The sequence below is a fragment of the Leptodactylus fuscus genome, chromosome 7, assembly GCF_031893055.1.
Source record: "Leptodactylus fuscus isolate aLepFus1 chromosome 7, aLepFus1.hap2, whole genome shotgun sequence".
Lineage (NCBI taxonomy): Eukaryota > Metazoa > Chordata > Amphibia > Anura > Leptodactylidae > Leptodactylus > Leptodactylus fuscus.
In genome coordinates, this window is record NC_134271.1 from 135,962,116 (window position 1) to 135,986,268 (window position 24,153).

At 40.5% G+C, this 24,153-nt stretch overlaps 1 protein-coding gene across 19 annotated transcripts in view; it reads right to left on the minus strand.

Annotated features, from left to right (window-relative positions):
* Positions 1–24,153, minus strand: part of GPHN (gephyrin) — a 245,520-nt gene that overhangs the window by 38,210 nt on the left and 183,157 nt on the right. For 8 of the 19 annotated variants that reach the window (XM_075283130.1, XM_075283144.1, XM_075283141.1 and 5 more), the window contains 3 exons: positions 22,771–22,827; positions 11,695–11,766; positions 3,630–3,671 (listed from right to left, as the gene is read on the minus strand). The exons of 3 other annotated variants lie outside the window; for them this stretch is intronic. In XM_075283130.1, coding sequence (XP_075139231.1) covers positions 3,630–3,671; positions 11,695–11,766; positions 22,771–22,827 — 171 coding nt within the window. The remainder of the gene's footprint in view (positions 1–3,629; positions 3,672–11,694; positions 11,767–22,770; positions 22,828–24,153) is intronic. 8 more of the 19 variants (XM_075283142.1, XM_075283137.1, XM_075283133.1 and 5 more) reach the window with 2 other exon arrangements.

The following is a 24,153-nucleotide window of genomic DNA, read 5'->3' on the forward strand; positions in this document are numbered from 1 at the left end:
ACCCATCATGTTGACTCCCGGCTCTCATAATGGATAGTTGCGCTTCCTATATGTGATGTATTCAACCATGAAAGTAATGAATAACCAGTTCATAATAGAGAATCCCTCCCGAATATACATGCTGTTAAACATGATCACGTCGAGGCCGCCAGGGCCACTATGCTCTGGCTCCTAGAGGGTGGCTTGGCCCGGGACCCTACCCACTCATGTGACCACTTGTCATATAATCTTTGCCAGTACATCAAAACAGTCCCGGCATGAAGAGTCTGTTCACAATGGTGTCCATATCAGTTGGTGCCTACAAGATAATACACAGACACAAATTCCTACTGGTTCTGTGGGTCACATCTGTACACTCGGGAATGGCTATCTATGTATTTTCTTTATGTAATTTCTCAATTTAAGGTATTGTTAGGTATCCGGAGAACGTATAATGGAAACTGTATGAGATGACAAAGGAAACCGCAAATTTTTCCAAGAACTTGCGCCATGCTTGTCTGTATCTGGTATTGCAGTTCATTGACATGAGGTCCCACTGGGTTCCCCTTAAACAGTTTGCAGGTACTTAAACGTTAGTGAGGTCACCCCTGAGAACAGCATTTGTAAGGATAGGACAAGCAGTATTGGAAACCACTCTCACAATGACTTCACAGCCTCCACTCTAAGGACCACGTCTATGTATCTCCAGTCTTGACGCCTTTCTTATTGGACTATTATTATGAGATATAGTACAAGCAGGAAGCTCTTTACAGCTAACTTTATTTACAGACACAAGGAGAGTCCCTTTAAGAGCCATGCATGTGACCAGATAGGAGAACCTACTATATCACAAAGTCCTAGGGTTGTACTTTACGCCCCTCCTTCATTCATTCCATCCAAAACTCTGAGATATGGGAAAATGTTTGGTGGAGTCCTAACACCAGAGAGCTAAGGTTCTCTCTGCCTATGGAGATTTAAAGGGAATGTGTCACCAGAGTCCCGCATATCAACCTAGTTCTTCAGATAGATAGGTTAGAGTCACGTTGTGCAGATAGATAGGTTAGAGTCAAGTTGTGCAGATAGATAGGTTAGAGTTACGTTGTGCAGATAGATAGGTTAGAGTCACGTTGTGCAGATAGATAGGTTAGAGTCACATTGTGCAGATAGATAGGTTAGAGTTACATTGTGCAGATAGGTAGGTTAGAGTCACGTTGTGCAGATAGATAGGTTAGAGTCACATTGTGCAGATAGATAGGTTAGAGTCACATTGTGCAGATAGGTAGGTTAGAGTCACGTTGTGCAGATAGATAGGTTAGAGTCACGTTGTGCAGATAGGTAGGTTAGAGTCACGTTGTGCAGATAGGTAGGTTAGAGTCACGTTGTGCAGATAGATAGGTTAGAGTCACGTTATGCAGATAGATAGGTTAGAGTCACGTTATGCAGATAGATAGGTTAGAGTCACGTTGTGCAGATAGGTAGGTTAGAGTCACGTTATGCAGATAGATAGGTTAGAGTCACGTTGTGCAGATAGGTAGGTTAGAGTCACGTTATGCAGATAGATAGGTTAGAGTCACGTTGTGCAGATAGATAGGTTAGAGCAGTGGTTCTTAACCAGGGTTCAATCGAACCCTAGGCCATATGCACGGTTCATTTTGTGTACCAGTAAAAAAAACATATACCTATGTCTTGAATTTGGAAAAAAAAAAAATCATATTTGATTTATCACTAAATAAGGGTTCGGTGAATGTGCATATGAAACTGGTGGGTTCGGTACCTCAAACAAGGTTAAGAACCACTGGGTTAGAGTCACGTTGTGCAGATAGGTAGGTTAGAGTCACGTTGTGCAGATAGGTAGGTTAGAGTCACATTGTGCAGATAGGTAGGTTAGAGTCACGTTGTGCAGATAGATAGGTTAGAGTCACGTTATGCAGATAGATAGGTTAGAGTCACGTTATGCAGATAGATAGGTTAGAGTCACGTTGTGCAGATAGGTAGGTTAGAGTCACGTTATGCAGATAGATAGGTTACATTCACAGAAATCAAACAGTGTTTTCCCCTTGTGAATCGCTGTTTCTGGCCCTGAGATATTTTAGTTTATGTCAATATGCAGAATGAGGTTTTTGGCACGATTAGAGCATTGACACTGACCTCATTGGAGCAACAGTAACGCCCTTGTAGCTCTAAAGATCTCACTTCCATATTGACAAAAAAAAGGCTGTACCTTGGTGACCATGGCATTGATACACAAGGGAAAAAGACTATTTATAACCTATCCATCTGTGGGCTTTGGGTTGATATGCTGGGTTCTGATGACACACTCCCTTAAATAACTTCACCCCATGAACCTTCAGAACAATTTATTTAGTCTGGGAAGTTACCAATGGCCACAGCGTTCCCTCCATGTTACAGAGGCTGTGGGGACCTCACCAAACAGCACCTCACACCTCAGCTTCTTGGATACTATTAAATGTGACATGGAGCAAGGAGGATACTGGTGTTAACTTGGGTTTTCCAAGACGTAAAAATATATTGAAAAAGATCTAAAAAAAAAAAAAAAAAAATTGTAATATAAATTTATTTGATTGTACATGATTCCATCTCAGACGCCTGATCCTTCTGGATTGTAACTGTATGTGATGACATTGCATGTCCATGGTGGCCAATCGTGACTAGTCATGGTGATGCTACATCCACATTTGCTGCCAACATGTACAGTTCCAAAACAAGAATCGGCAGAATGGGGACAATGTAAAACCAATAAATTAAGTATATCACAATTTTGGGGGGTTTTACCATAACATACTGTATTTTTACATCCTGGGAAAAATTTATGAGTAAAATATGCATAATTTCTATTTCTATTACCTTTGCATATTCCATTAAACTATACAAGTAATTTCAAGGAGTTGTCCAGCAGGAAAAGTTTTTAGCCAAATGGCTAAGAATGGATAGAATAAAATAAAATAAGAATCTTTTACTTACCTGATAGATCCCTTGCCACTTGTCGGGGAGACTCTGCAAGTCTCTATTTATTGGTCCATCTCAAGCAGGGGACCAGGAAGTAGAGACCGATGGGAAACCTTGTAAGCTAAGGAATGGGAATGGCAAGGGATCGATGGGGTGAGCACTGGATTGTTTATTTTTTCAACCCATTCTCGTCTCAATCCGAAATTTTCCCCACCCCTTTATAGAATTTTCTAGGAATATGCATTGATGTCTCAGCTCTCCCACAAGCATTATGGCCCTTCCGAGGTTGGATGTCCCAAAGATCACAGATCGATGGGCCATCAAGGATCATTCCCCTTGAAATCCTAGAAAATCATAAATCAGTCTCCAATACATAGGTGGATTGTTGGGTCTAGGCAAGGACAAGGCAAGTGAATTTTTGAAATCTCAAATTTTTGGGTGGATTAAAAGTCAGCAGTTCAGATATGATCTACATTGTGATTCTTACAAACAGCCACAGTGAAAATCAAACAATGTCAAACACAAGAGCGAGGTGAGCATGCAAATATCGAGATTTTGTCCGATACAATCAAGTTTTTTCCCAACTTGTGCACAGTTCAAGGCAAAAAAAATAAACACACGGTGGAGGTGAGGGTGAGTGTGTGAACTATGTGGAAAGAAAAAGAAAATACGTGCAAGTATACCTCCGAAACACTATAGGTGGATGAGCAGGAAGGAAGCCGAGCCTGGTTGTGCAGTGAGGGAAAAGAAAACACGGTTAAATAAGGAATGGCGTCAACAGAAAAGTTTCAGAAGAAATTCTGTAAATGTGGATCCAGCACAAAAACAATAGCAGGGGGTTCATTTAGAATCACAGACAAAAGGACTTTGATCATAAATTGGACAAATTGTTTCTGGTTAGAGAGGCATAGAAAGAATCCTATGGGAGCCGCTGATCGCTCAAGGCTCTTTTGGCCATAGGAAACTACATAAAACAAAATGGAGGAATTTTTTTGAATTTTATTTTTGAGTTAAATATATGCATGGGCAACATGGACAAAGCATACACAGTAAATACTGATTTTCACTTTGGTGACAGATTTAGAAACAATTATTAAATGACAATTTACATACAAGGTACATACCGGGAACAAGCAACAAGTTTAGAAACATAGAGAGTAACATACTAAGAATTGCTATAAAACTCTGGAAATAGAATATATGGTCAAATTTAGAAATTTTGACAATTTCAATTTTTTTTCATACAATAAGCGTCTTTTTTTTTTTTTTTGCATCTTCAATAGAGATGAGCAAACAGTAAAATATTCGATATTCGTTTCAAATAGCCGCTCAATATTCGACTATTCGATCAAATATCGAACCCCATTATAGTCTATGGGGAAAAATGCTTTGTTTCAGGGGATCCCACCATTCGACTCAGGAGAGTCACCAAGTCCACTATCACACCGCAGGAAATGATGCCCACACCCTGGAATGCAACTGGGAGAGCAGGGGAAGCATGTCTGGGAGCATCTAACAAACCCAAATCACTTTATTACGTCGGGATCCCTGTCAGATTGCGATATGCGCGAGCTGACTTTTTCCCATCGGAATGCATTGGCCAGCATTGATTGGCCGAATGCCATACAGAGTACAGCATTCGGCCAATCAACGCTGGTTCTACCGGAGGCTCGTCTGTGAGGAGGCGGAGTCTAATATCGGACCAGAATGGAGACTGCTGTGGACCGATCTTAGACTCCTGAGATGTAGCAGAGATGGCCATGCGCTGAGCTCAGCTACTCCGGAGATGCAGTCGAGCTCAGCGCACGGCCAGCACTGCTACATCGGAGATGAAGCAGAGCTGGCCGTGCACTAAGCTTGGCTACTCCGGAGATGCATCCAAGCTGAGCGCACAGCCAGCACTACTACATCGGAGATGCAGCAGAGCTTAGTGTGCAGCAGGGTTCAACGCAAACTCAGCACTGCTACATCTCAGATGCAGCAGAGCTGAGTGTGCGTTGAACCTTGCTGCACACTCAGCTTTGGTGCATCTCAGATGTAGTAGTGCTGAGTGTGCGCTGAACCCTGCTGCACACTCAGCTCTGCTGCACCTCTGTGTGTGCTACGCTCGGCTGCTTCTCAGTGTAGCAGAGCTGTGTCAGTACTGCTACATCTGAGATCGGACCACAATGGAAACTGCTGTGGACCGATCCTAGACTCCGCCTCCTCCGGCAGAACCAGCGTTGACTGGCTGAATGCTGTACTCTATATGGCATTCAGCCAATCAACGCTGGTCAATGCATTCCTATGGGAAAAAGTCAGCTCGCGCATTTTGCAAGCTGACAGGGATCCCGACCAGACAGAGCCCCAAAGAGCCGGGTGAGTAACATTCCCCCCTAAATAGAGGTAATCCCTAACTAACCCTGCCTGTACATCTGTCCCTGTCTGACAGTCACATAGTTCACAGTCTCAGATTAATCGAATGTTAAATCCACCATTCTTATAAATTGGAGGTCACTTTTCCGATTTTTTTTCGATGCTTCCGTTGTCGTAGTTCCTGTCCCATCTCCCTTGCACAGTTATTGGTGCAAAAAAAGTGCCAGGGAAGGTGGGAGGGGATACAAATTTTTAATGCGTTTGCCTCGTGGTATTCGATTCCAATCGAATACCCCGAACAGCCTGATATTCGATCGAATATGTATTCGATCGAACAGCGTTCGCTCATCTCTAATCCTCAACCATTGGTTCTCCAGTAAGTCCAATCGCTGGCCTCAGCGGTCACGTGTCATACATGCTTACATATCCTATTAGACTAGATGTTGGATGCATTGGTCACGTGTATATAGCACATTATTGTCATAGGGATGTAAACTAAGTCCATCGAGGACTATTGGAGCGGCAGCCCCGGAGAAGTAGGTTTTAAATAAGTGAGTATAGATTTTCTTTTTTCTTTTAATTTGTCAACTTTCCTATATCTTTGGTAATATACAGGGTGGGCCATAAGTATGGATACACCCAGGGCGGGCCATAAGTATGGATACACCCAGGGCGGGCCATAAGTATGGATAAACCCAGTGTGGGCCATAAGTATGGATACACCCAGGGCGGGCCATAAGTATGGATACACCCAGGGCGGGCCATAAGTATGGATACACTCAGGGCGGGCCATAAGTATGAATACACCCAGGGCGGGCCATGAGTAAGGATACACCCAGGGTGGGCCATAAGTATGGATACAACCAGAGCAGGCCATAATATGGATACACCCAGATAAAATGGAAGTGGTTGCTGATATCACCTTATCGTTTGTGGTGTATTAGTACATGGGAGGGGGGAAACATTTGAGGTTGGGTGATGCCCATGGTGGCCATCTGTAAAGCCGCCATTTTGGATTCAACTTCATCAATGGAAACCTAAATTCCACTGAGTATCTGCAATTGCTACGTGATGTGTTACCCTCTCTGTGCGTATCCATACTTATGGCCCACCCAGTATTAAAAATCCCAGTCAACCCCTTCAAAGTCTATGTTCACCTTCACAATATTTCTATAAAGGAGCTTTCGAAACAAGACAATAGGATATTTTTAATAAGGATCTATTGCTTCGTTTTTCATGTCAGAAGCAGAAGGACAATAAAAAGGCATCGGCTTGCCTCTTTCTCTCTAAAGAATTTAATATATTTTAAATGACTCTCATACGCCACAAATTCCATTACGATTTTGTGCCCCTTATATTATTCTCCGTGAGCAGTCCGCTAAAGAGGCCCTGGGGCAAACGTCTTGGCAAATTCATGCGTCTCATTGTTACAGAAAATATCTGACTTTGCTGCAACAATGTCTGCCTTAACAACGTATCGCAACGCCTTGCAGGAATCCCCATCTGATCCGATGATTTCAGAATCGGACCTAAGCCGTACAACATGCTCGATATAAAGGTTACAGAGAGCACAGCGAACACGACATAAACCTCGGCCACGACATAAAACAAAAAGTTCAGAAAAAAAGTGAATATTTAAGACTTGATAGAGCTGCAACTTTAGCAATGTACTTATAAGGAAGGCAAAAAAAATCATAACCCCCCCCCCAAAAAAAAAAAAAAAATAAATAAATTCACCCGCATCTATAAGAATGCGTTCACATCTGATCCTGCAAAATGAGCTCTTACCGGGAAAAATGTGAAATTACTGCCATAAATTAGTAATAGGAGATAATCTCCATAATAGGCACATTTACTTTCATCCTTACATATATTTTAATAAATCTACATAATGGATTTTTTTTAATATATATATCAGAGGTTTTTCTTTCTCTATTTTTTAATGAAATATTTCATCAGATCCACTATATTCAAATTTTTTAATATCTGCTTTCTCTAATCCCTAGGTTGCCTGTAGGTGGTGTCATGTTCGGCCAGCAACCCAAATACACCACAATGATAAGTCAAGTCCACCAAAGAGGGTTCAGGTTACTAAGTGGTTTTGTGGAAGAGACAAACCTTTCTAAAGGGACCTTTTTCTTCAGTTATTTTGAGCTCATGCTTTAATAGGTGCCCCTCCACTGATTCCAGAGCAGTTGGACGTTTTTCTCTACCCACCGCCATTCCTGAGTAATCAGTGTGCAGTGAGTTTTGGTGATCAATAAACTAACTAGACTCTCTAATGCCAAGTGGGTGATGTGGGGCAGGAGCAGGCAAGTGGGCGTGACTCAGAGTTCCAATCAGAGACAGAGAGTGTCAAAGAGCTCCGAATCACACCCCTTGGCTGCTCCTGCCTGACACCACCCACTTGACATTAGAGAGTCTAGTTAGCATATCAGGCACTAACACTAACTACAGTGATTGCTCAAAAATTCTGACTATTCTGGTACCATTGGGAGGTGATTATTATAGGATAGTAAAAATTTGTATTGGCGGAGGTGCTGAAAGGTCCTCTTTAAGGCCATCAGGATAATTCTATTAGTCAGATTGCGCCATAATAATCTTATCTGATCCATTATTACATTGTATCTGAGAAAGTATAAAGTGGGTTCTGAAATCGAAAAAGATTGATTTAGAAATAGCACAACTCATATCTACTATATGTGCTACATTCTGGACTGGAGTAAACCCGTATTCAAGTGATTGGGACTAAGCTGCAATTCAAGACATAGTCCAAGGACAAAAGTGGTGCATATCTCATAAAACATTTTATTTTATAAAAACTGGGATTTTTTAATTCCATTATCCATGTATATAACTCATGTGTAGACTAGGACATGTTAACCAGTCATCTCATTATTAAAATAGAAAGCTCTACTGTACAGACTGAGGCACAGGTAACACAGCCACATTCTGTATGCATCTCACCGGAACTCCCTGCTCTATAGGGGTGGGGACTTTATTCTATCACTCCCTGGAGACTGAAACAGAACTACTGGGGTTTCTTATTTCAGCTGCTGTAAAGAACAAACCCCTTGGTTCTATTGTCCTTACGGGCAATGCAGGAAAAAAAAAAAAAGTAGGACTCCAACATGGCTTCCCCCAGGGAAGGCTTTAAAAGAACTAAACAAACTTTCCCTTTAATTGATGTATGTTAAAAGAGAAATTAACCACTTAGAAATATTGACAGTAACAAAAATATTTAGTTAAAGTCTAAATAAGTAAGACACTTGAATGGCTGTTAAAGGCATAGTCTTAAATTTATGATATAACTGTAGAAAGGCAGCCTACCCACTGCATTCTAATATTTGGGAAAGGACCACCCATCTAGGAAAGTAATTTTGGGTGACTGTCCCAATGTGGTTTCACATGCATGTACACATTTTGGGACTCCTTGGGTTTTTTTGTGAGTGGAGAAAGATTGGACCTTTCCGGCAAACAGCTTATGTCCCATGAAAACAAAGACAAAGACTCTCTTCCCCGCCACAGACTGAACAAAAGTTGGTCAACCATCCAGTACACATTAAATGGCCGACGGATCCTGCCAAATTTGGCAGGTTCAGGCTACCTTAGGGTAATGTGTATTTGAAAACTTCCCTAAACTTATTACCTAGTTTATTACGATTAAATCTAATTTTGGATAAAAGTTTTTTTGTTGTAAATTTTTTTTATATATAGTACGTCAATCAAACACCAACTTGCAATTTCGTTTCAGATACAGGAGATTGTTACACAGCTTACTATATAGTAAGGCTGAAAAACAACACAAAAGTTCGAAGTACAATTTCTAGTTAGAAATATTATTCTTCACGTGTTGATCCAGAAGAAGTGCTCAAAACTGCACATCCGAGTGACCTTTTTGGCAAACAGAAGTTAACTGCAAGCTAAACTGGTCATGCTGTATGGCAATTGTGTGGTAAGTTTAGAGAAGCTAAAGCAAGATCCTCAGGGGTGGAGCATAACTCTGGACATCTCTGATTGGTGTTATTTATACAACTTTGTCATACACCTTCTCTGCAGGTCCTACACTAGAAATAACATAGGGTATCAGTTCTTTGTCGTGTTCCATTGGCCGACTTAACAATTGTAATAATCACATTAAGGATGAAAAACAACACAAAGGTCATCGAGTTCAACTCCCTTCAGGAACAAGGATGAAATTACAAATATCATCCCAGAATATTTTATACTATGGGACTGGCCATTTATTGGACATACTTGTGTACAGACATGAAGACACATATATGTTGATTTTTCTGTACACATGCACAATACTTAAAATTTCTTAAAGGCAACCAAGTCACGTCACTAACTTACTTGTAGAAGAAACTAATAGACATCACAAAACAGACCAACGATCGGGCAGTTACATAGTGAATTACCATCAGCTACTGAGCCTTTTAGTAGGACCCGAAATCAATGTGAAATTCTACATTATATTCTATCAGGCAGCTTGGGACGTAAAATGTTTGCCTCCACGTGAAGCAATATTTTGTTCTAAGGCCGGTTGTAGACTAAAGCCTAAGTCCACTATGAAAACCAAAACCCAACCACCTGCTACCAAGTGTTCACCCCCCCATCTTGTTGGGTTGATGTCTTCTTCCTCTTAGTTGTAAATTAGCAGCGACCATAGGGTCTACACATGTGTGGTACCTGTATTTAGTGTATTCTCAAGACCATCCTTCCTGGGTAGCCATGACACAAATACTTGTTTATCATGTCCTCATAGGTAGCAACGACTTTAACTGGGGACTTCCTACAGGATAGTTGAGATCTCCAGAACTGCCACAAACAGGTCAGTGGCCAGTGGTGTCCCATTACTCACTGAACTTTTTCCAATAATATCTCAGAGCCTATGAATTGAATGGTCTCAAACATCCATTGAAATCCATTTTAAGTTTTGGATAAAATAATAAAAAAAAACATTTTAAAAGCCCCCGTTCACCCAAGTCATACTCACAATGGTCCGAGGTGGTAAGATCTATTCCGCAGCATCGTTTGCAGAATTCTCAATGGTTTTGCTGCCCTTATGGTGGTTACTTGTGAATTTTGGAGATGAGTGAATAGTATTCGTCGAATACCTCGCTCCCATAGAAATGCGTGTAAGCAGACGAACACCAAGGGTGTTAAGCGCAGTGAATATTTGATGCGCTTAACCCCTTGGTGTTTGGCTGATTACACGCATTCCTATGGGAGCGAGGTATTCGATCGAATACAATTCGCTCAACACTAGTGAATTTCCATTCCAAAAAATCAAGATGGGAAATATTCTCCCGAGACAATTGAAAGAAACAAATTTATGGCAGCGACTCATTTCTCTAAATCTACAGAAACAATGTCCCACTGTGGTCATGTTGAATGGACCTGTTAAAGGAGAAGCCAACGATGGTAAAGGTGTCCATACATGTTGGATAGAAGTAGATTGAGACTTGGACAACTGTTAGTTCAACAATCATCTGGTGAACAATTTTTATGCCAATGCAGTCCATAGTGGCCATCACCACCAATCAAATTGGCCATACTGTTCAAGTTCATGTATTGACAAGCATTGATGAATTAGCTTTGTCTACAAGCCTTCCGTCATTGGTTGGCTAAAACAATCATTAGGTTTCATCCAAGGAATGATCTTTTTGGTTAAAACCATGTTGATTAATTTTATGGACTAATGTATATAGTCGTCCAAACCCTTGGTCCAATAAATTTGATATCTATGTAGGGAAAATAACTAGCAACCACCTAAGTCCAGCCATGTTGACTAGTGTTGAGCGAATAGTATTCGCCGAATACCTCGCCGGCATAGGAATGCGTGTAATCGGCCGAACACCAAGGGGTTAAACGCTTCGAATCGTTTAACCCCTTGTTGTTCAGCCAATGACACGCATTCCTATGCCCGCGAGGTATTCGACGAATACAATTCGTTCAACACTAATGTTGACTACTCTAGCCGGAGCATAGTTTCTGGATCACTGTGAGTATAGTAGACAAAGGGAGACTTTTAAGGTTCCGAGTGTCGTTAGGCTATTTTTACATACACGGTGTATTTTAATGGACAACCGTACAACAGAGTACACTCAACAATACTTCCATGCAAAAAAAAACACATATTCCGAGTACTCTATAAGTCCGTATTTTCATAACACGGTCTCTGCATATTCCAATGAAACCCCTGCTAAAATAAAATACACATACAAAAACTGAATGGAGAAATGAGGGTGGTGAATATTTAGACTGTTGGTGCTACAAGCTACCATTAAATAAAGTAAAAATACAAAATGCATGAAAAAAAATAAAAAAATAGAAACAAAATTAAGAGGAAAAAAAAAAAAATACAAAAATCGCCGAGTTAAATCGTACATTTACTCGGAGAGAGTATCCTTTGTCATTGCCTTGTAGGTGATCTCTGAGATTCTCCAGTTTTCGATGAAGCTATATGTGGACATCAGAAAATCAATTGAAAAAGCATCCTGTTTCTTAAAAAAAAGAATGAATAAAAACTTTTGATTCAGCTTATAACATTTAGCGCTACCATTCAGCAAGCAATAATATAGATTTTTTTTTAACTTAAAAAAAACCCACATGTAACATGCACTGGGGCAGGAATGAGAAAACTCGTTGAATGGTGACCATTGTTTAGAACCAAGATTGCCAACTCCATCTCTCAAAAACATCCCCCTAGATTTGCAGATCATTATTCCGTGATGTTTTATCGATCCGACATCTTATTTTATGGTGTGACTATTGAATTGACATGAACTATGTCTTTGTATGACAATGTATGGGAGGTCTTACCTGTGTACCTAGTGTCGACTTTTTGTTTTTTTCTCCTTGAGTGTAAGAAAAGTGATAGTCAATTTTTTTTTTTTTTTTTAACTTAGATGCACCAAACCTTTCTCCCCTTATTTTTACTGTAATAATGAAACTTTTAATTTACTTAGCTAAAAGATTTGGCATTCTACATGGTAATATAAAAAAATACATGTGCCACCCCCTCAAAAAAAAAAGAAGAAAGAAAACAATATAAAGGATGGTAATACGTAAACCAGTAGCAATGTTGGCTTGTATGCTTAATGGGGGGAAATCATCAAGTCCCCTATAACAGGAAACTAGCGTAAAACAGTCACAAATCAGTGACTGAAAATTGGCGCCTAGACAGGGGCGCTCCTAATTCCCAAAGAGGTGCAGCTTCATCATGAATTTAGAGAACCCTTCACTGACCATTTTACCAAGACCGGTTGACATACACATCTTAGGCTGCTTTCACACGGAGTAACGCTCCGCTCATTCTGACACGTAAACATGTGTCAGAGTCAACGCTGTAAAACACAATCCCATTGACTTCAATGGGCGCCGTCTTACGTGCGCTACACATTGAAATCAATGGGTTAAAAAGCGTAAGACGGCACCCATTGAGGTCAATGGGATTTCTGTTTTATGAGCCGAGCGTTACTCCGGGTGAAAACAGCCTTATGTGTAGGGGATGTGTCAACTCTCCAACAACAAATTATGATGGAGGAAATAAGGATCAGGCATATTGATTTTCAATGCCCAATCCTTTATTCACTTATAAATTTTCTTTCATAATGATAAGTCCCAAAGAACATCTATATCCCCAAAATTCATACATGATCAACAATGGAAGTCAAGTCTGATCATACATTTACCCCTGCAATGGCTCCAATTCATGTAACAACTGTCATAAATGGTCAACCAAAAAGCACATGGATGGGCCAGGTCCACCACAGTGGAACATACTTCATATAAATGCCTTGTAACCATGCAACAGATACTAAGAAAGATAGTCAAGGTAAACTAGGATAAAATCTATTGGCTTTGTACAAGAGTATATGTTACGTACAGTGAAACCACTCCATACAACCATTTCCTTAAACAGGACCTTTCACCATCTGGGGCACATGCGGTTTAATACACTGCTAGAAAGCCGACATTGCGTTGAATTTAGCGCACTATTGACCTTCCCGTTCTGTGCCCCAAGTGACGAGCTATCGGTGCCGGTACCATAGCTCTTCACCGTCGGAAGGGTGTTTGGAACGCCTTTCCTCACAGCAGCATCTATAGTGCTGTACTGTGAGAGGGGGTGTTGCTTACCACCCGGTGGTGAGGAACGACCCCCCCAGTACTCGTTTATGGACGAGCACTATCAGGAGGGGAAGGGGCGTTCCTCACCACTCCCACAGTACAGCGCTATAGGCGCTACTGTGAGGAAGGGCGTTCCTGACTGACTGTCAGAAATACACTTCTGATGGTGAAGAGCCACGGTACCAGCACCGATGGCTCTTCACTGGGGACAGAGAACGGGAAAGCCGATGAATTCTGCGTACTGTCGGCTTTCTAGCGGTGTATTAAACCGCATGTGCCCCAGGTGGTGAAAGGTCCTCTTTAAGAAGTCCAGTCCCACCACAGGCTATTTCTCTGAAAGGTTTTTGATATCTTTATATCCCATGTACAACGGTATTCTTTTTTGAGAGGATCACGCTTTGGAGAGGACATTTCCACTGTTCTATAAGTAGATGTGTACGTGTATTAAGCTCCTGTTTATAAAGAAGCTCGGAATGGTATTGGTGGACATGATTTTTTTTAAGAACTTTATAATTTAATGAGTAGTTTCCTTCTCAAACAATAAGAAGCCCATAAAAGGCAATAAAACGTATGCATTTTACTGTACTAATGAGAAAAAGAAGGTCTCCTAATGGCACTTTTGGAGGAACTTTCTGCTGAGTCTATTCAATGGATGGTTTCTTGCCAAAACCAAAAATAACAGAAGATCCTACAATACTACTGCAACATAATATTAGATGGTTGCTTTGTTCTGGAAATCCACCAAAGGCAATGATTGTATAAAGGGTGTTTTAGTAATCGGAGTAAAGCCTTATAAAATGCTAGGCTGGTGGGGGTACAATCGATGGACCCCCCCAATGGTTACCAAAATAAGAAACCACTGTTAGGTGGAGCTTCAATGGACTAGTGGCCAAGCATAAGACCTGCCACTATATTCGGCACTGATCAAAATTGCCAAACACATTGAGTGGTCGTACCCCCACCGATTTAGCATTCTTTAACTACCTGCCCCCTGTGTAGAAACCATAGTTTTTGGTTCTTTTTACCCTACGTTATTGTGACATGATGCCATTCCCTAAAGCACTTCATAGTTGTAACAAAAAATATTGAGTTATATATGTGGTTTAATTTTACAGAAAATTAGGAAGGACCTAAAATATTGCTTAAAGGAGCTGTAGGGAATCAAACCAGTGATACCTGTCCCAATGAAACTGAATGGAGAAAGCATGAATGAATAAGGGAACAGGAATTGAGCTCTACCTAAAAAATTGTAGACATGTCCTTGATGCCAAAAGCAATGATAGTCCATGGAAATTTGAGAGGTAATGAGTGATTATTAGGTCCTCCCTACTTCCCCCCCCCCACACACACACCATCCCTCTCTGCCCTCTTTCTTGTTCCCCTCTTTCACCAAATCTATTTTTTAGCTCGTACGTTTTAACTAGCAGCCTTAGTAGTCTTCTCAACCCCTAATACACATTTGATGCACCCATAGCCATGGGTTCTCAACAGAGAGAGGGGGTAAGCCTCTAATAGACACTACCAACAGGTAGTGATGTCATGTGTCCTTCACGGAGGCTGCTGATTGGCCTCAGTCTTCATATGGGCGGGGACTTCAGCAGGAAGACAACAATAGATTGGTAGGACCAGACCATGCTGGAAGGAACCGGAGCACCGGTGAAAGGGGAGTATGATTTTTTCTTATTTTTCGCCTCCCGTGGCATATTTCCTATATAACATTTTTGCCCAGACCAGCTAAATAAGCAGTAAACAGGTACCGTAAGTCTGTAGAAGATTTTTGTGAAATATAATAAACTTGCCATACCAAGTGGTTCCTGTTGGAGATACCACCACATACAGAAGTATGGGTCAAAAATTCTATAGGTTTTTTTTTTTTATTACAATATAACTCAAAAGTGTTTCTCCAAGACTCAATTTTCCGGGGTCAATATAACTCTTCAATTAGGTGACAAAAATCTCTACAATATTAGAATTTATAAGTACTTGGGTAGTAAGTGAAATTAGTAAAGTTAATTATAAAAATGACTTCCATTAACAATATTCGCACATTAATTTAGATTTTATTTTTGTGATTGTTGGGTTTTCATAAGAAATGTTTTATTGGGTATTTACAAGTCCACTGAGTGACAAATCCGACACTAAAAGAGTACAAATACAGGATTTTCTGCACGCTAATGAGGCGCTTGGTGTGTCATTAAGAGACAAGCTTAGGATGCATTTTATATAGTCTAAAATAGAAGCAATTTCAGGAACTAAGACAATTTATTCATCTGAGAAGTGTAATTATCTTGTGGGCTGTGTCTTACAAGAAACCCATGGTTTTATTCTTTCAGACCAAGAAGCCCAGAGAAAACTTTCGGAGTGCCAATTTTCATTGTTGTGTTCCAAAGACTCTCGCTAGGGTCTACTCGATTTTATTGACTTCTTTACTGATCATACAGATGGTCTACTTTCAAAAAATTCTCTATAGCTCGGTAAATGTTTTTTCCTTGAGGACAACCCATATGAATATGCAGTATAAAAGCAAATGGAATTCCCAGGTCACAACCCTCCCTATAAGCGAGAAAGGAGAACCACGGTGGATGCGTTCTAGCTCGTAAGATGGTGGACACTGCCAGTCTATGCGTTACATAGGTGGCTATTTATATGTAATGTTATATTCAAGTATGGCCAGATGTTAGCTCCATTGGTGATCGCTGAGGTTTACAGACTGTAGACCTGCAGGGATCAGTCGAATGTCAAGTCCACTACTTTTTATACACAATTGTCTTCGTGAGACAATCCTTGACTATCTATATACCACCAATACTTCAGACAATACAAGTTATCATCATATTAGGTAGTGACCTCCACTTACTTTACAACACCATGGCATGGAGGCTACAAGATGTCAGATAGGTATGAATATAGGTCTACCATACACACACTGCCAATGCACTGTGGTACGGTGATCACGATATACATGGCTGTCCTACGTCATCCGTAAAGTCTTTCGTTCCATTCTGTTGATTACAGAACCCCCCCATTGAGGTCAGTGGGTGATGGAAGGCACTCGGGTGACACCCTCAATAAAATTGCCCACCTTGGCCTGCACTAAATTTTGTGCATGAGGCCTAAAGATCAATGTACAGTATACAATACTTTTCAAAAATGTTCACTATGATGAGGTTATTGGTACTGTGAAGGCAACTGAAATGGAGAAATATTGTTATTCAGGGTGGTAAATCGGTCGACAATGATATGACTGATGTGACTTATTGCATCAATGAATTCACTGACGGGTAACTTACTCAATTATTAACTTTGTCACAGAAAGAGTAAATTAAAAACATAACTTTTAATTTTTAAGATAAAAAACAAAAACAAAAAAAGCCCCAATGTGCGCTAAAAATTGAGAAATGATACACACTATACGGAATGATGGTGTCCATGTGCGTTAATAAATTCCTCAATACATAACTGTAGTCACTGTATAGAGGATAATGACCCCATTAGGAAAATGTAGATAGGAGAGCCATGAGCAACTGCCCCTCAGTCATCCATGTATATATAGCACCCTAACCTGTACTGGTTATAACAGTCACTCTAAACCCCTGTGATTAATTACACACCTGGGGAAGGAAAGGGTATATGGATTTGGCATAAAATAGATATTACTGCTCTCCTATTCTGACCTAATGTGGGCTATGTACTCCTCATAGCTCCTCTACGCGTTTCGCCAATGTATATTGCATGGCTCCTCAGGAGGACGATATTAAATATATACAGCCGCTATTGTTTGCAGTTAAAACTGCAGTTCCTGCATCCTTGATGGTAGGAAGCAGTAATGTGCTATGCCGGCGTGCGCGCCCAACTGCCGGCTAGTTAAAGGCACAAGCCACACCTCCAGGCACTACCCTCCGTGACATGGCGTGTGCTGATTGGGCACACCCACGTAGTTGTCACGTGATGTCCGTGGGCGTGGCTATGATCAGTAAAGTAACCACCCATCTAGCCTGGCTGGAGAACCTCAAGTCCCAGCCAGGCTATAAACGACTAGATGTTTGTCTGTGTGATTAACCATTCCTTTTGTAAGGCCTACATCTTGCATATATATGGAAGTCTATTCATTCCCAAAGGTTTAATTGTGATAGAACTATTGCTGATATGTCACAGTCAATGCCTTGAAACACAAATAGATACATTTGTAGATCCACACGGATTAACCTAAGGTCCATCACATTGGTACATACGACAATCGTAATAGGGAAGTCAGAAACATTCTCAATAAATATTGGAGCATACTTCAAGCAGATTCTGATATTAACAAAATGCTCACACCACATCCATCTGTCACATACCGCAGGGGGCGAAATTTACCGGATCGCCTAATACACAGCCATCTAGGGCCAGAAAATCATTCAACCTGGTTAAGTAAACATGTTCCCCTAGGAAACTTTCGCTGTGGACATTGCAAGGCCTGCGAATTTATTAAACCAGGGGCAGAATTTACAAGTACCTCTACTGGTATTACATATGAGGTCCGCAGTTTTATTAACTGTCAGACGGCAGGTCTTGTATATATGGCAACCTGTGGCTGCCCCAAGGCATATGTGGGCAAGACAAGCCGTAAGTTTTGTAGGCGTATCCTCGACCACATAGGGAACATCAGACGGAAGGACGATCGTCCATTGAGTAGGCATATGTGGGAATATCATGAGGGAAACCTACAAGAGGTGGTGATTTAGATAAAAAAAATATTACAGAAAGAAGCCGAGTGGACATATAGACTGAAAACACTTGCACCACTAGGACTTAATGAAAACATCAATTACAGTTGCTTTCTGTAAGAGTATCACCCCTATAAGATGGCATTATGTATGCTCCTGTGAAAGTCCACACAATGGATACATGACATAGTACAGGATCAACTATATGACTAGAATCATATTGTTTACTATGGAATAAGGTGCAAATATTGATTTATCATTAGGAGCACAACTATGTTAATAACTTTATCGACTCGCACATGTGTGAGGGGACGCTTATGGACTAACAAATTATTATTGTATTTAACGGATCATGTGTGGTTCGTATAATATCTCCTTAGACATGGTAATAAAAATCTGATGGACCTTAGGTTAATCCGTGTGGATCTACAAATGTATCTATTTGTGTTTCAAGGCATTGACTGTGACATATCAGCAATAGTTCTATCACAATTAAACCTTTGGGAATGAATAGACTTCCATATATATGCAAGATGTAGGCCTTACAAAAGGAATGGTTAATCACACAGACAAACATCTAGTCGTTTATAGCCTGGCTGGGACTTGAGGTTCTCCAGCCAGGCTAGATGGGTGGTTACTTTACTGATCATAGCCACGCCCACGGACATCACGTGACAACTACGTGGGTGTGCCCAATCAGCACACGCCATGTCACGGAGGGTAGTGCCTGGAGGTGTGGCTTGTGCCTTTAACTAGCCGGCAGTTGGGCGCGCACGCCGGCATAGCACATTACTGCTTCCTACCATCAAGGATGCAGGAACTGCAGTTTTAACTGCAAACAATAGCGGCTGTATATATTTAATATCGTCCTCCTGAGGAGCCATGCAATATACATTGGCGAAACGCGTAGAGGAGCTATGAGGAGTACATAGCCCACATTAGGTCAGAATAGGAGAGCAGTAATATCTATTTTATGCCAAATCCATATACCCTTTCCTTCCCCAGGTGTGTAATTAATCACAGGGGTTTAGAGTGACTGTTATAACCAGTACAGGTTAGGGTGCTATATATACATGGATGACTGAGGGGCAGTTGCTCATGGCTCTCCTATCTACATTTTCCTATTGGGGTCATTATCCTCTATACAGTGACTACAGTTATGTATTGAGGAATTTATTAACGCACACGGACACCATCATTCCGTATAGTGTGTATCATTTCTCAATTTTTAGCGCACATTGGGGCTTTTTTTGTTTTTGTTTTATCTTAAAAATTAAAAGTTATGTTTTAAATTTATTGCATCAATGGTAGCAAATGTACCAAGTTAGTAACAGCATTTATGCAACCTACGAAGGTCCAGATACCATATCTGTTGACTGGATGAAGAAGATTATTCCCAATATCATTATATTACCAAAAGAGATGAGCGAGTAGTATTCAATTGAATACCTCGCTCCCATAGGAATGCGTGTAAGCAGCTGAACTCCAAGGGGTTAAAGTGCATCAAATATTCACTGCACTTAACCCCTTGGTGTTTGGCTGCTTGCACGCATTCCTATGGGAGTGAGGTAATCGATCGAATACTACTTGCTCATCTCTAATTCCAACCATGGATACTGCAAATAAATGGACCCATTCCCTGCTGTAATACTTTTATGCTTAGTACTCAATGGGAACTATTCCTACTCTTGTAATATTATGGACACTTAAAGGGTTGTCCGATAACAAGGATCCTATCTGTACTGCTAGTTTATGTTGATTTAAGACTTTTTCTAAATACATTGCTTTATCAAAACTGCTTTGTTTGGCCTTATCTTAATTCATTCACTTCATGGTTTACACTCTGCTTCTATGGCCACTGGGATTATCTGTTCAGTTCCCAAGTGAGGTAGCTGCCTGCTCTCAGGGGGGAGGGAGGGGCTGAGTGCTGGGAGCAGCTTGTGGCTGTTTATGTCTAACAAGTAACGGAGCTCCTCAGATAATGGAGGGGGGAGGTGAGAGCTCTGGTATTTCTTTTTTTTATTTTTTTTAAGTGTAGATTGTAGAGCTCACAATGCACATTTTTCCCTATCAGTATGTCTTTGGAATATAGGATGGAAGTCCATGCAAACACAAGGAGAACATACAAACTCCTTGCAAATGGTTTTTTGCCCTTGGCAGGATTTGAACACCAGGACTCCAGCGCTGCAAGGCTGCAGTGCTAACCACTGAGTCACCGTGTGGCCCCAGCTCTGGCATTTCTGAACTCGGCTTTTCCACTTATCAGCCAGTTTAATTGAATTTGGCTGATAAGGGCTGAGATAAGGAGTCCATTACCTCTGTTTGTAAAGCAAACTGACTCAAATCCAGCTCTGCTACATCAGCTTCATACTGTGGTAATGCATTTACAACCAATCCCTCATTACTGACTGCAAACATAGCAGATAGCAGAGCAAGTGAAACCCCGCCCTCCAATGTGCCAGAAAACCAGGAAGTGAAGAGAGCACAGAGCCTGCAGGTTGGTGAACAAGAGTTATGGGAATACCCCTTTAAAGCCTATCCAGTGCAATGGCTCATGAGTAGAAAATGCTGGAACAACAACCAAGCTGTTGTACATCGCTGTTGCCACTTTCCATTGGTCTTCCAACCAACGTTCCTGATCGCCTGTAACTACTCTATATTGTAAAGTACGGGCTTAACCTTGGGACATTTCAATACTGAGGAATAAACAAATAATTCAATAAAGACAATCGCACCAAATTTCAAACACAAGCATTAAAAAAAAAATAAAAATCAGATTTCAGTAGACCTAATAAAGATACTCTTAAATCCGGTGGGGGCAAGCTCCAGTATTGTTGAGTGTTGACTGCTGATCTTGTGTAGTTACGGGAAATGGCGACAAAAGACTGTCATCCCTAAGATGATCATAGAGAATCTTAAAAACTTTGCAAAATTTTTAATTACTTAAATTTCCAAAAATGTTTCATTTTAATGGTCTGTAAATTTGAATATTGTTATGTTCGTGAGAAAACCTTTTTAATTTCCCATCCCAGAGAACCTAAGCCTTGTTAAATGATGTTAATTTCGTGCTGTGATTACCGATGATGTGATAAAATTACGAGCAGGTTTTGGCTGTCAATTTAGTTATGCAAAATTAGAAACATTAAAGAGAACCTGTCACTATATTTTAGGCGGTTATACTACTGGCGTATAAGCTGGCCATATACAATAAATGCAAATTGGCTTTACACCAATTTTGGATGAACCACACTATCATCTTATGGCTTTGAGGGCCTCAACTCTCCCCCAATATCAGGGAAGAGAAGAGTCACATATGTTGGCTTTGAACATGCTCAATTATTTGGCTCTCTGGGAGTCAATCTCTGACAGCTTTCTCCTCTTTCCCCCCTTTCAAAATTAGCCCGCTATGAGTGAGCATGTATATTGGGGTGTAATCGTTTACTGATGTGATGTTTTTTAAAGGGGTATTCCCATCAGATCTTATCTATACTAGTAGCTTATGTAAATTGAAGACTTTTCCTAAATCTATTGCTTTAGAAATGCTGCTTTGTTTTCCTGCTATGTGTACTTATTCCTCCCAATTGTTTACACAGCTTTTCTATAACGCTGGACCTGTGTGATAGAACAAGTGACATCACTCACTGCTCTGCCAGCAGGAAAATCAGTTCAGCTAATTGCAGGTTGCTGATAAAGCCCTGTCTGATATCTCTCTATGTAAACACACAGATAACACTGAGTCCGTTCTCAACAAACATGTACATATTATATGATCTGCATTAGAGATGAGCGAGTACTATTTGAAACGGCCGTTTCGAATAGCACGCACCCATAGGAATCAATGGAAGCGGCCGGCACGCGGCTTTGCTGCGTCCATTCATTCCTGTGGGTGCGTGCTATTCGAAACAGGAGTTTTGAATAGTACTCGCTCATCTCTAATCTGCCTCTATATTAGATTTCTAGTAATCATAAGTATTGTGATACTTCATAGTGTCCTATTCAGCAAGCTGGGGAAGGAGGTGGGGGGAATACAGGAAGGGAGAAGAAGAGACAGCAGGCAAAGATGCTGAAACAGGGAGATTTACCTTTTTCTTTTCTTATCGAATTAAGTATGTATAATTTGAATGACAAAAATGAAGTACAACTAACGTATCAAAGCCTAAAAAGGGTTCAAGGTTTGGTGCACCCAATTTATTAGTATATTACATATATATGTAATATTACAAAAATAAAAATATAATTTTACAAAAATTGTTTCCATAAAATTATGGTAAATGAAATTTAAAATTTCAATGCACTAATTATTTGAAAGCTCCAGAAATAATATTGGAAATAATAACTATCGTGTTTAAAGCGTAGCATTTGCAAATCTTAATTTTTTTTTTACATTTTACAACACAGTTGAATTGGCAGTATGATGTATTTTAAGATTAGATCGGGGTTGGCAATTTTTACCCATTGACATGATAAGATGTCAAATCAAAATACAAAAGGTCACGGTGAATACACTTAAGAAATTAAAATAAAAAGATGAGGTGTAAAAAAAAAAAAAATAGGTGAAAAAATAAAATAAAAACATAAAACGATCAAATTATTGATCAAAAAAGAGGTTGCAAAACATATTTACTTTGAAGGATCCAACTCTATTAGTAACGACTTTGCTTTCGTCCGGCCGTCTAACTTGCTATAGATTGAGTGAATGGAAAAAAAATAAAAAATACAGAAGAAGGTGATCTTAAAAAAATGTAGGTATTCAATTTTATAACATGCAAAGTACACAGCTCACCAAACTGTAGGAATGATAAGACTGCACCGTGGGTTACAAAATTGCCAAATAGACAGATCAGTATTGAAAAGTCCATGGAGTTGCTCGATAAAGCATGCAGACAGCAACAATATTATTGCAAGCAAGTACCAAAGGTTCATGTATATGGCAGCAGTCTGGTTGCGGAATATGTAACCATTCACCATCCAATAGAAAAGCTACAAAAATTATAGCGAAAGCATGCAGCAAGTCTGATAGCAACATGATATAGGCCATGTAACATCTTCATCTATAATTCGTAGCTGTTACAATACAAAAAATAGTGATACTCCCGGGGGTTCTTCGACATGTGGAATTTTGATCTAAATTTTTACGCAATTTTTTTTTTCTTTAAATTAAGAGTAGATTAAAAATTTGAACAAAAAAAGGAGACAAACAATTTTTCCTACCTAATTCTCTAACCAGAATGTGAGCCAAGTGGAAAATAATTCGTATGTTCCAGAGTAACTCTACTGATTCCGGTAGTTTCTCTAGCCCGCACCATGCCTCAACAATCAATGATCAATGCGATAAGTTTAGGTGCCTCCTATGCTATTTAGGCTCTGTACTGTTAGGGCTCGTTCACATGGGGCAAGAAGGGGCGGATTTTGGCGCTGAATCCACGTCATGATCCGCCCCCTCAAATTCCTACAATAACCAGAATGTGAGCCAAGTGGAAAATAATTTGTATGTTCAAGAGTAACTCTACTGATTCCGGTAGTTTCTCTAGCCCGCGCCATGCCTGAACAATCAATGATCAATGCGATAAGTTTAGGTGCCTCCTATGCTATTTAGGCTCTGTACTGTTAGGGCTCGTTCACATGGGGCAAGAAGGGGCAGATTTTGGCGCTGAATCCACGCCCCCTCAAATTCCTACAATTGCGTCACCTTTTTCAGACCCATGAACCCTCGAGATTAGTCTTTCCCAGACTTTCTCTAAAATTGTGGAACCGAACCTCGCCTGTTAAAGGTGGGACTTCCGCGTTTTACAGCTTTCTTTCTGTTCAGCCTCTTCATCTGCTCCGATGGGAATCAGATCTTGCCAGACCTATTCTTCTGACGGACTGGTATGAGGCTAGTGGATTTGTCAAAAGTGTCTCTAGGGGAGCGTTGCACTGGGAGATGACCTTGAAAATCATGTTGCCCTGGTACAGGACCCCTAGCCAGCTGGCGCACATAGACCCCTTTTTTTCAAAACTCTGCTGG